Raw genomic sequence first — 13406 nt, 5'->3', positions numbered from 1 at the left:
TTGGAGTCCCACGCATCCATTCGTTCCCGGACCATGAGGTCAATGGGTATCTGACCGCTGATCATGAAAATTGCAGCGCCTGAGACAGTGCGGTGGGCTGAGGCAACTCTAAGTGCCGCTGTTCGTGGCACAGCCTTGAGTGCTTTGCGCTTGGCTTTGCAGTTTAGCACAATTCGCCATATTTCGCTGCCGTACAGGAGAGTTGAGTTTGTGGCCGCCATAATTAGTTTTCTTTTGCTCTGTGTTGGCCCACCGTTTGACATAAATCTATGTACTTAGCATACCCGTGACCTTTGCTACCTTGGTAGCCGCATGCCGTATGTGGGCCCAGAAAGTAAGCCTGCAGTCAAGTTGAATACCTAAGTACTACTACTACTCAGGTATTCAACTCAGGTACCTGTTGTGTCAGTAAATATAAACGCGGTTCTACCTTAATGAAATGTTACGACACGGTCCCGCAATCAAAAAAAGAGAACCCATGTTTCATATCCATACCTTGCTATTAGTCTTCTTCTCTGGAAGTTTATTATTTGGTATCCTGTTTTGTTGCACAGTTCCCACTGTGTGAATTCCTGATTTAGCTAAAAAAACTACCAATGGTAAAGAGGTATAAAAATTATCAAAGTACATATATGATGTGGTTTTGCTTTCTTGGCACTCCTCGAAGTAAACGAACTACAACATTTCCTGTTACACCAAGATCTGGTTCATCTGGGAGTTTCTCTGTATTCTCTTGCTCAGAATATACCTCAAACTTGTGGGCATATCCCATCAAATCACAGAACACATCTGTTCATCCACAGAAAGTCTTTGATTCATTGGCACTGTGGCAAACCTCTCATTGGGATGCTCGATAACAGGGCGGATTTTGTAAAGCCTGTCATGTTCTGGATGACCTATAGGTTTGTGAAGATCATTGTTATTAAAATGTAATGATAACTTTATTTTCTCAAACTTGTTCAGTGGCATTGTTGAAGAAATGGGCTCATATCCAAACTTTGACGACGACCAGTATGATCTTGTGCTAGCAAATTTGATCAATGTCAGCAGTTTCATCCACATCATCAACAACAGCGTTCTCCTCCTGCAACACTCTTATAACTTCACCAGCATCGCGGTTTTCATCATCGGAATATTGGTCATCAAGGCCATCTTCTGAGAGTCAACCGCCTTCTAACTTACTAAGATAAGATAAAAAATGTTTGCCATACATTACAAGTGAAGTTACTGCATAGTGATGTGAATTTCCATCACATAATTTTGAGCAATTTATTCACAGTGTTTTGATAGAAATTGCACATAAAATAACAAAAACATGAAAACAAACCTTTTTTTCCACTCATTTTCACTTTTATTGTATTTTATATCTCCGTTTATTTCCATAAAACAATTTAAAATCTCGTTCCTTTCTTCCATTCACAACACACAGCGGAATGACAAGTTTAAGGCCTGGTAATTCACACCGACGCACACTGGGCCAGAAGACCCGAGTGAGTGGCCAAAACTCTTTTTTCTTAGGAAAAGGCCATAAAACCGATTAAAACCACGTTTATTATAGTTATTTAACTCTATGAATGCGAATCTGAAGTCAAAATTAAAAAATTCAAAATGGCGGATCCAAAATGGCGGACATGAATTTTAAAAAATCCGTATTTTTGCTTCAAACTCAGAATGTAGGGGTTTAGAACAATGCACATTACGAATATAATGTCAACTTTGAGAAATTCAAAATGGCGGATCCAAAATGGCGGACATAAAATTTAAAAAATCAGTATTTTTGTTTCAAACTCAGAATCTAGGGGTTTAGAACAAAGAAAATACGTCTGTACTCATACACCCAGGATACACCGCGAGGAGGATTCTAGTACGATTTAGTATACCATTTTTTTTTTGTAATTTTTGTAATTTTTAATTTTTTTTTTTGTTGTAATTTTTGTAATTTTTAATTTTTTTTAATTTGACTTAATTTTTGAATCTGCATTTAAGCTCAATTTATTCAGAATCAGAAGTTTCTTCTTCTGATAGTTCAAGTTCATCTAGAAGTTTGTGAACGTCATTAGACGCAATCATTTCATGATCGCGTTCGGCCTCTGTTTCATCTTCCGATTCATATTCGTCTTCATTTGCACTGGCACTGCTATGATCATTTTCCATATTTTGAGTATCTAACAAAAGTAACGATTTAACTTCTGCTGAAAGTGGTAAACGTCTTCTGTTATTAGCTCTAGACAACCTGTTCATACTAGACAGTAATGGATCAGAAGTATCTAGTAATCGATTAAAGAGATCCTATAAGTTTGTTTTCCTATCACATTCACTCTCGCTCAAAATATGACATCGCGAAATGACTTCGTAGTACTGCAAATAGTCGCTCCGCAGTTTTCGTGTACAAAATAAAAACGGGGGTGGGGGCGCACATTGACAGAATGATCTACTGAGAGTCTCTCACTCTCTGAGGTACTGGACAGTTCTGAATTTTTCTGGACAAAGTTCAATCTCTGTTTTTGGTCTACTGCGAATTTTATTTTAGTGACTATGAGCTCCTGTGTAAAACTACGAGGCAATTATTTTTCTACTATGACTCTGACTATTGCGCAGTTAGAGTCATAGCTTGGAGTCCTAGTTTGACTTGTGCGCTATCAGCTCTACTCTGTAGTTGACAATGTTTAACTACATAGTTAGAGCAGAGCATTATTTGGGGTAGTACTGCTGCTCTGAAGTAGTAAATGCAAACACTGAATTAAACTCGATTTTCCCTCGGTAGTTTTGGCTCAAACATTAATGGGTCAGAATTATTTGAGATTTCTCTCACACTAATATCGATATTTCAGACATGTTTATGAAAAGGCGCAAAAAGGCGCATATATACCTTATTTAATACTTCTTTACGAACAATTTGGCATAAAATTTAACTCATTTGATAGGGGAACTTCGGGGAACTTTGTTTTCAAAGTAAGTCATGTATGAATAAAAAACAGATTTTGTTGATTAAATGTTAAAAAAAAAAAACTTATTCAACATAAATACACATGGTTTCAATTATAAATTATTTTTTGATATCCATAAAGAAAAGTTATGGACGATAATAACATCTTGAGTAGTATTTTTCACAACAACTTATTGATAAACATTGTTTGAAAAAGTTAAAAATCGAACTAAAACTTTGACTTTGAACTGTTACATAAAAAAAACTAATTGATAAAAACTAATGAAACTTTATAATTTGGTGTAAAAAGTTACTCAAAATAAGATGATGTTATAAATTTCCTGTTTAAATTAAGTCGAAAATTTTTATTTTTGGCCACTCACTCGGGTCTTCTGGCCCAGTGTGCGACGTTTGCTATTTTTTGACAACTGCGTTTTGTTGTACGCAATAGCCGCTAAAAAGTTGCCAGCAAGAACAAATTTACAGTACAAGGGGTTTAAGTACCTTTTTTTGTTGACTAAATATTGAAAATATTGAAACTTCCATCATCATTCAAAGAAGGGTTAAAAACCGCTTGGTAGATTTCAATAAAATGTATACTGCTTTTGGAAAACATAAAAATTCGTGAATGATCGAAGGTTTTTTTTCAAAAACTTCGGTTTTTGCCTTGAAAATCTAAAAAATATATCCATATTTATAATTTTGAAAAATGAAACCTAGGATCAGGCAGAAGATTATCCATTATTAAAACCAATTGTTCTTGTCCGATTGATTTTAGATAAATCTCCAAGGACTTGTGATGATCACCGCAAGGACTTTCTGGAGCAACGGGCTCCACACAAACAGCGATAACTTTAACTTTTTTTTTTGAAATTTTGGTAAAGTTAAGTCGAAACATGATGTATCAATGCTATGTTCTTATTTTTGTAAACCAAAAAAATTGACTAGCAAGAGAAATGATTGAAAATCATCATTTTTCGGGCCTCTAACTACCCCTAACCCCTTAAGAGCTTTTTCGAAAAGTTTTGAAAAGGTGCTTAATTTAGATATTGGGCCTCAGTTTCTAACATCATTTTTGTTACCAGGCTTAAATCCTGCGCTCAATAAAAGCTCCAGAGGGTAAAAAAAGATTGATGATGTTGGCTTAGGTTAGGGTAGGTTAGGTTGAATCGTTGGTGTACTGTAGGACATATTCGTAGCCCATTGTGATGTCGCGTGTGGAACTTTTCCTTATCTCTCCTAAAACCAGTGTGATTTTTTCAAAAATATTAAAGATCTCTAATTTTAATAGTACTGAAAACTTCCAACTTATTAAAAAAATGTCTACCTAAAATGGCGAATCTAGGTCTGGATAAAGTTGAACAGTGGGACAGAAGGTGCGAGATCGTCTCTTTCTCTTCCTCATTTAGACAGTTTCTGCAAAAGTCATGTGTTTGCACGCCTATCCTCTGGGTGTGTCTGCCTATTAGGCAGTGCCTCGTTATAACAGAAATCGGGAGACTAAGACTTTGCTTATTTTTGCTTATAAAGGCTTAACAAATTATGAGATAAATAATAAAAAAAATTGGGAGAGCCCATCAAGATCATTTACCAAAGATTTCGTCAGGAGAGAGATATCTGTATCTGTGAAATTCAACGTCCTAAAGTCTACAGATTGTGAACCAGCCGCACAGTATGGCTTATCAATATTCACAGGATCGATAACAAAACTCGATTTGAAAAATTTTGCAAAAAGATTTACTGCGTCAGACAAACTACCAAAGCACCTATCATTGAAAGTCATACACGTGGGATATTTGAGCACCCGTTTTGAACCAAATCTACTATACTTCCAAACAACTTTGGGGTTCAACATCAGGTCATCTTCAAATCGAGAGATATAGTGGTTCTACAGTAATTTATCAGTTCATTGAATTGCTTCATAAGGTTAATGTACTTTTCCTTAAATTATTGTTTCTAAATTTTGTTCCTCTCCTTCAATCTCTTGAGTTAATCTCTCTCTCGACAAAACACAATCAGCTATACCAACATTCTTTTAAATTTTTCACGTAGACATTTACATTGATCCTCTTCTCTTGGCTCGTTTGGTATTTTTAGTTTCTTAATCTCTCTAGCCAGCAGCTTAGTCTCGTCGATCTTTGGCCAAATGGTTCTGCAAAATAAAAGATGCAGTCTACTCATTTTTATGGCGCGCTAGCCAAGAGTTATCTTACCACAAATCGGGCCTCTTTGGCAAGCAACTTCACGTTAACGACGCAAAACAACAACAAAGTATTCATATAATTTAATGAAATTACCACCAGCTTTAGTAAAAGCTAATTTGACACAGTTTGAATAGGAAAGTAACCTCTTCGCTTAATATCACTTTAGGGGGGTCAACATACAAGTTAAAGAAACAGTGGGGTGCTTGGAGGTGACATAATGGAGTTGCTTCACAATGTGTCATGCATACATCATTGCGAAAAATCAATGGGGCAATAAGAAATATTTCATATCTGCGAATCTTCCGATCTTGTACTGGCCCCTTTTTCTAAAAAGAAATCCGTTTTAAATAAACTGGCTGACTGGACAAAATTTCATATCGTTCCAGTGAATTGCCAAATGCGCGACCTCAATTCAATTAAGAATTCATGGTCAATAGTTGATGAGATGACATTATAAAAGTGAGAGTCGAAGAATTCGTAATCATGTTGAGTGCTAAAAGTTCGCACAGATTTGGATTGTTCAAGTAAATGAGGTGAATAGTTCCACGCACGAAATATTTAACTGCTTTTATCGTAATCTTAGAAACTAGCGGCCAATTTATATCTAATAGCAGAAGGAGCTCGGCCAAACGTCCACGTGTTTCGAGTGTAAAGTGTCTTGAAAAAGGCAAATCGATGTTGTTGCCTCTTAGTGTTGTTGAATTACTACCGTCTGAAGCACAATCGAAATTGAACATATCTTTCATGAATTTGATAAATGTTTCGTCATTTTTCACGTTTGTGTAAATGTAACTTGGCCTATTCCATTGCAATTCCATTTACCTTCTCCTCTATATCCATACAAAATATCTATCAAACAAATAAAATTAAAATTTTGTTTTGAAAATTGCAAACATTCCATCAATATTTTCTTATGACGTTGTCACGTTAAACTATCGTTAGTAAACCGACTTTACAGACAACCTCTCTTTTTTCTGGACGAGTTCTCCTAAACATGCTGAGATCAGCGATTAAGCGGTTGTTTAGAGTAGTTCAATGCAGTTGTGGATGGGTCACATCTTGGCGCCCATAAGGGGTGCTTCGGATCGTTTGCCTGATAGAAAGCAAAATTGTGCAATATACCCAGCCGTTTGGTACATTGTTTATGGTAACTAAAGAAGCGGTGGGGTAGTAGTGTCGGAATTTTTAGTGACAGTCAACCTGCACGAAGAGCTTTTGCTAACCCACGCTTCAAAATTAGTCAGTGAATGTAAGACAAACCCGAACAGTGTCATAAAACACAACAAAGTTTGTCTTATTTGGGTACCTGGACATGGTGGTATTACAGGGAACGAGTTAGCGGATAAATTGGCAAATGAAGGCTCTGCAAGTATGCTACTAGGACCTGAACCCCTTTTAGGTGTGAATTCTGCTTCGATTAACTACGAATTGACGGCTTCATGAGGTCTGCCCATAGAAGACATTGCTCTGAGTTGAACCCCCGCAGAGTAGCCAAGTGCTTTGTAAAAGAACTAAACAGAAAACTAGCGACCTTTTTCTTTAAACTTAGTAGTAAGGAGCTGAGAGTACTGGTGGGTGTAATAACAGGGCACAACGCCTGTGGTCAGCATGTGGCTGCCGGCGTTTTCTGGAATCAGATTTAGGCAGTTGAGGTGCGATGTACTGAGTATGGATAAAGTTCATACTTTTCCTCTTCCAAGTCTCTTAAGATTCATCAATGAATCCAAAAGATCAGCGGATGAGTAATCTCAAACCACTTTTTCGGCTTACCGGCCAAGCCGTATCTTCTGGGTTGCCCATATTCGACGGACCCATGTATTTTTTTTTAATCAAAGAAAAAACGATTTTTTTGATGGTGACGATAATAATCATTTTATTTGGTTCAAGTAGATTTGTTGTTGAATATGATATCTCTCAAATGGCCGCCTTGAGCCTGTACGGCGTATTGTGCCCATTTTGCAGCATTTTCCATAGTTTTAGCTAAGATTTCGGCTGAAATAGCGGATATTTTCTCACGAAGGTTGTTCTTGAGCTCTTCTATGGTCTTTGGCTTATTAATATAAACCTTTGATTTTAAATATCCTCACAAGAAGAAGTCAGGTGGCGTTAAATCGGGCGAACGCGGTGGCCAGTCAAAATCGCCATTTTTCGACATCGACGAGGAAACTATTTCTTCAAAAAATCGATCGCGGTGCGAGCTGTGTGTGATGGAGCGCCGTCGTGTTGAAACCAGAACTGCCTCATACACTTTCGACGAAGAATTGGCATCACAAAAGTGGTTATCATATCGAATAACGCTACTGATTGACATGATGATTTTGTTCTTCTTCTTCTTCTTTTGACTTCTTTTGTTGAATGTAAATTTCAACAATTTGGGAGCGCTCACGTGGCGTATACTGTTCCATGGTAAAAATCTGCTTGAACTGACGCTTCCAACGCGGTATGTCATTAACCGATCCGACGTCTCTGTCAACAGATACAGGATTCCCAGATAGGTCCGTCGAATATGGGCAACCCTGTATCCTGTCTCTCTATTCCTTTCACTGTAATATATCCGGGTGTACTACAATGGTCTGCTAACTGCTTGGATCTGTTCAACCTAATCTAATCTAATTTAAAATCACTTGAGCATCTAACTTCGAAAATTAAGATTTTGTAGATCCGCTGACTGAATCGAGACGGTTGAGATATACGACTATGACGATTTATGGCTGCGCTCTTTGTTCAACTGGGCTGAAAATTGTAGGCAATTATATACCCAGAGAGACTGGTTTGCAACTCAAAACCCGATCTTGTTGAAAGTTGGAATTCAGTTGTGGCGACTTATGCGACCTCCAAGCAAAACCTCCACTTCAATGCGATTGTGAACAAACCAAACTCTCCTAATGCTGCCGGCTGGCTTCAGCAAAAAATTTGTTGTCATGCGAAATAAATTAGCTTAAGCAATCATTACTGCTTTTCGTAACAAAATACTACAATAATTAAAATTTTCCTACAACTAATTGCAAAAGAAAGAAAAGAAAAAGGGACAAAAACCTTAACACACATATGGCCAAAAATGATTAAATATTTTACTCGAGTATTGCTGGCCATGCTTGATTGACGTGCGCGTTACTGGCAAAGCGAGATCGAAGGAAATAAGATATGGCAGTGGAAGAGGGAGTTGAAAAAATAACAGCTTAAGCAGTCAACGCAGACAAAACAAACCAAATTGAGTGATGAGGTGGAGGCGGTCCAAGCTCGAGGCCAATTTTGCTGCGATAATGAATGAAACGCGCTGATGGCCAACGAAAGCAAAACCGATTGATAGTTAAAACTATTATTTGTTGCCAGACAATTGTTGCTGGCAGTCAGCGAGTCGTTACGCCAGTGGGTCACTGGCAAGTGTGCTGCAATAAGAGTGAGTTGCAAGAAAGTTTTTAATTTTATATTTACAAAAGCTTCTTTATTTCTTTTACTTGGCAATGACAAACAAAAAGTTTGAACAAAGCAAAGTACACTAAGAAAAAGTACAAAAAAGTTAACAATTCTCTACGCCATACACAGTATAAGCGCAAAGCAAACGACAACTACAAAACGTAAGTAACAAAAACAGTGCTAATAAATCAACAAAACAACAACTATCTCAGCTTATTTGAAATTGGGTGGCAAGTAAGCATTGCTGCCGCCATGACCGCCATGACCGCCGCCAATACCAGCACCAGCACCTGCACCAGCGCCAGCAAAAGCACCGGCACCTGCACCAGCGCCAGCAAAAGCACCAGCTCCTGCACCAGCAAACGCACCAGCACCAGCGCCAGCGCCTGCACCATGTCCAGCACCAGCACCATCGCCGCCGCCCAGCGAGCCAATGACCGAGCTGACTGGAGCGACACCCTCATCGGTGACTTGGCTGCTTCCGCCGAGCGCATCGTATTGAGCTTGGATTTCCTGTTGGGCATGTTGGGCTTCTTCGGCGGTCTTGTACTTGATGAAGAATACTTCAGGTTTGGTGGTGACAGCGGGCTGTTCCAGCACTTGGGCATCGATGTCAGTACCGTCGGTCTTCTTGTTGAGCACATAGATGACGGTCTTATCTTCGTTGATGGCGGGTGTAATCTTGATCGAGGCCTTCTTGTGTGCGCGGTTTGGTGATTTGATGAATACCACGTTGTAGTTCTTGCGTGGCACTCCTACGGTGATGTGTTTCTCCTGGTATTGCTCATCGGCATCCTCGGGGGCAGTGTGAATGAAGAAACGTTTCGAAACAACGGCAGGTTGTTGTTGTTGGGAGCCACCATGATTGAAGAAACCTTGTTGAACGCCAGCACCGCCAGCGCCAACACTGCCACCATGGAAGAAAGAGCCGCCTGAACTTGAAGATTGACCAAACTGGCTGAAACCACCCTGGCCATGTGAGATGAGACCTGCACCACCAGCACCGCCACCAATACCACCAGCTGAACCCTGGTTATAGTTGTAGCCCTGTGGTGCGGCCAAAGCCACGGCGGACAAGCACAATACCTGTGGGGAGGGAAGAAGAATTGGATGAAGGTTAGTGAAAAAGTAGTTGTGCAGTAGTTGTGTAGTACAAAGCGAGAATGTGTAATTGATCCCCTATATCTGAGTAATCACGCGCTGAGGAAATGCTTACAATAAATCCACGCATTTCGTTGCTTAGGTTTTTTTTGTTGGGATAGTTGCGGTTGATGTGACTGAAGTTGTTTGGTTTGCTTGAAGCTTTGCTGTGAACTGATGAACTGTGGCATGGCGCACTTCTTTTATAGCAAAGAAAAATTGCCATCACGCCGCTGATGGATCTGGCAAGAGCGCATCATCATTACACCATTTCACTCGGAGTACAACATGACACCCCGCCGTTCCGCCACCAGTTGAAAACGCCTCCTCAACACGCGGCTAGGCAATAGTTTGTTGTTGCACTGCCACACTACTCGCGCGCTGATGGATTTCTAGTGACTTTTATAGATGTTTTTGTTGTTGTTGCTGCTGCGCTTAGTAACCTCAACTGTGGTTGCGCTGGATTTTGGCCAATTTTCAGCGCTTCGCTTGCACCAAACTGTTCCGCAGCGTTCGTCGCAGATCAGCCGATTTTGGGTTAATTACTCAGCTCGTTGCTTTTATCATTTGTCCGTTATGCATGCATGTGTGCATGTATGCATGTATGAGTATATGTGTATGGGTGTTCAGCCGATTTGTGGCTAGCTCGCGGCTTACTCATTTGGTTATCTGGCGAATCGAAGTTATTTTAATTTTGACCTGTGGCTCAGTGCGCTCAGCTCCGGAGAGCCCAATACAAAGCCATTCTTTTGCAAACACCTTTCATGGTAAAGATCAAATTTTGAGATACGCGCAGGCAGCATAGAAATTCATTATGTGACGCCTTGCGCCACACATACATACATACATACATACAGATGTAGGTAGTAATTATCCAACTGCCGCACTTTAATGTAAATTTCAACACCACTTCTCCCACCCTCCTACAAATGGTTGCCGCTTCCGTTCCTCTCCTCCAGCGCTGGTGTTACCTAAGGAAATTTGCTGCATATATACAAACATGCATAGATATTTACAGACAGGGAATTCGTCTTCTTTTATGAGGCATTGTTGCATTCCCTTACCTGCACGTGTATATGTGCACTCACACATACATACAACTTGTGGATAACAGGCATACGAAATGTAGACTCACCTGTAAAAATACTTCATTTAACTTTTTTTCAATTTATGGACTTTGTTTCTATTTTTGGAAAAAATAATTATCAGTGTTTAATACTTAATTATGTTTGAAAGTCAAAAAAAAAAAAAACTATTAACATTCATCTACCTGTATGTTGGTCATCTATTTTTAGTCCATCTATTTTCTCCTTCACAGCGAATTTCCTTTTATCACTCATTTGATGATTTTTTCCATTATTTCGCTATTCTCTTCTTATTTCTCTTTCATTTGCTAATTCGTACCATTTTGAGCCTCTTTCTGGTGTTAACTAAAATTTCAAAAAATTCATTTCAATTTTAAATATTTTATTGATAATACAAAATTGGCACACAAATTAAAATCAGATAATATTTGTATAAATAAGTCATAAAAGCCGCATCGAATTTATTGCGCGAATGAAATTATTTTTATTACCCCCATAAAACAGCCGTTTACGTCACAAAAGTAAATGAGTATCTACGAACTTTTGGCAGAAAGAACTTAAATTCACTTGTCAGTTTTTGAGATATACTAACTTTTTTCTGGTTTGGTTTTTTACCAGGAGGTATCCTCGAACACCACGTGTGGGACTTTAACCCGAGCTAAACCTCCTATCATTTTAATTAGAAGTCGCGCTCCTACCACACTCGTATAAGTAAATCCATCACCGAATTCGCGCTCCTTTACATGGCAGCTGTAGTAGACGTCGCAAAGTACAAACTCTTCTTGCTTTGCGCCGTCCATCGCATTTCTTGAATGGCAGTGATGTCAGGCTTGATCTTATGAGGGCATCAACCATCTGGGCAGAGGAACCTCCTCCATTAAGGGACCGAACAATCCAGGTACATAGCCTCAAATCATAATACTTAAATCATTTGCAAGGCTGCTCGGAAGCTACTCGATCGGGTGTTTGGATGCTACCCAGAGGATACTTCGGAAGTTTTGAGTTGCTTGGACCATATGCAGAACAATCACACTGACCACTCCCAAGTGAATGGAAATCAGTGACTCTCCCCACTTACGTGGACTTTTGTATATGGAACCATCCTCCGCCCTAAAAATAAATATATAATTGGTGCGTACACCCTTTTTGGGTGTTTGGCCAAGCTCCTCCTCCTATTTGTAGTGTGCGTCTTGATGTTGTTCCACAAATGTAGAGATCTACAGTTTCTAGCCGTCTTCGAGCGGCATATTTTTTTTATCTTTTTTTTGTTTTTTTTTATAAAGAGCTGTTTTCAGGACAGAAATACAATCGGAGGCTCGCCATTGCCTGCCGAAGATCGACCGCTATTAGGAAAAAATGTTTTCTTCATCTTGGTGTTCCACGGAATTTCGAACCTACGTCTTCCGGACGGTGTACCGGGTGTAGTACAATGGTCTACTGACTGAGTGCTTGGACTTGTCCAACCCTCCACATATCTAATCAATCAATGGATTTCCCACACTACCCAGCTAATTTGTTGCTGTTGAAATTGCGGCGTTTGCCCGTAATTCAATCTCGAAACCAAATTACCAATGCGCTATGTTGTCCGCGTAATCTATTGTATGTAAACCTGATAGGAGCGAGAGACGAAACACCCCGTCATATGAAATGGTCTATAATAAAGGTCTAAGCCATGATCCCTGCAGCACTTCTGCGGTTATAAAATACTTTTTGATTCCATTTCCCGTAGCATATTCTAAAACTCTATCAACCAGGTAGCTTCTTAAAATAGTAAATATATAGATCGAAACCTCTAGATTTTTTAGTGCGTTAACAACATGTCCCCAAGCTGTCGAATTGAAGGCGCTCTTGATGTCCAAAGTCACCATTACGTAGTATTGCTTTTCATCACCTCTCTACCAAACTAGACATTTCTAACCTAGAGGTAGTGAACACAGAGCCTGGTCACTTATTAATCTAGAGCGGCCTTCCAATACTACGCCGGTTAGCATCATCACCGGGCATTGCGTAATGGGAACACATTGAAACGTATGGGGTTTCCTTCAAAAAACTTCTGTTGCAGCTACAGTATCGAGGAGGAGGTTAAAAGTGTCCAATACTTCCCCCAGAACTCGGTATCGCTATCTAAACTTTTACTTCTTTGGGTGTCTTGCAGTCTTTTAAGCTGCTATCACCTACAATATCTTATAAGTTATCCGAGAGACAAAGTGGCTTAACCACATCAGGGATTAGAAATAGGAGACTAATCTAACCTACCTCCCAGGGGGTGCAAGAGTTGGGAATTCTCGAAATATGTTATTTATAGTCCGATGTGAATATATCCGATTCAGAATATGCGCATATTTTAATTAAGTAATCTGAAATTAAGGGTCTTCCAAAAGTGATGCCTAGATGTCAGTAGTGAATAATTCCTAGACGGAGTTTTTTATGTCATCTTTAAGATTTTTCAAATGGATAGATGATATAAAAATCTATGATAGATGATGATAGGATAACAATATTGAAGTGAATGCTAGAAAAGTGCAAAATAATATTTTCTCCGAACTACTTTGTCGGTGTTTAAATGAGAAAGTAAACATTTTTTCACAGAATGGTAGCAAATGAGTGAAAAAATCACCTATCATGGAGCACCTG

General features: G+C 39.2%; 1 protein-coding gene across 1 annotated transcript; it reads right to left on the bottom strand.

Annotated features, from left to right (window-relative positions):
- Positions 1-8760: 8760 nt before the first annotated feature.
- Positions 8761-9778, bottom strand: LOC129242724 (pupal cuticle protein 36). The gene is made up of 3 exons (XM_054879931.1): positions 9764-9778; positions 8952-9633; positions 8761-8897 (listed from the first exon to the last, which is right to left on the bottom strand). Exons 1-3 carry the CDS (start codon positions 9776-9778, stop codon positions 8761-8763), a joined length of 834 nt encoding a protein of 277 aa, XP_054735906.1.
- Positions 9779-13406: the final 3628 nt, after the last annotated feature.

This window comes from Anastrepha obliqua, chromosome 1 (genome assembly GCF_027943255.1).
Source record: "Anastrepha obliqua isolate idAnaObli1 chromosome 1, idAnaObli1_1.0, whole genome shotgun sequence".
Taxonomy (NCBI): Eukaryota; Metazoa; Arthropoda; class Insecta; order Diptera; family Tephritidae; genus Anastrepha; species Anastrepha obliqua.
This window is presented reverse-complemented; position numbering and strand designations above follow the sequence as displayed.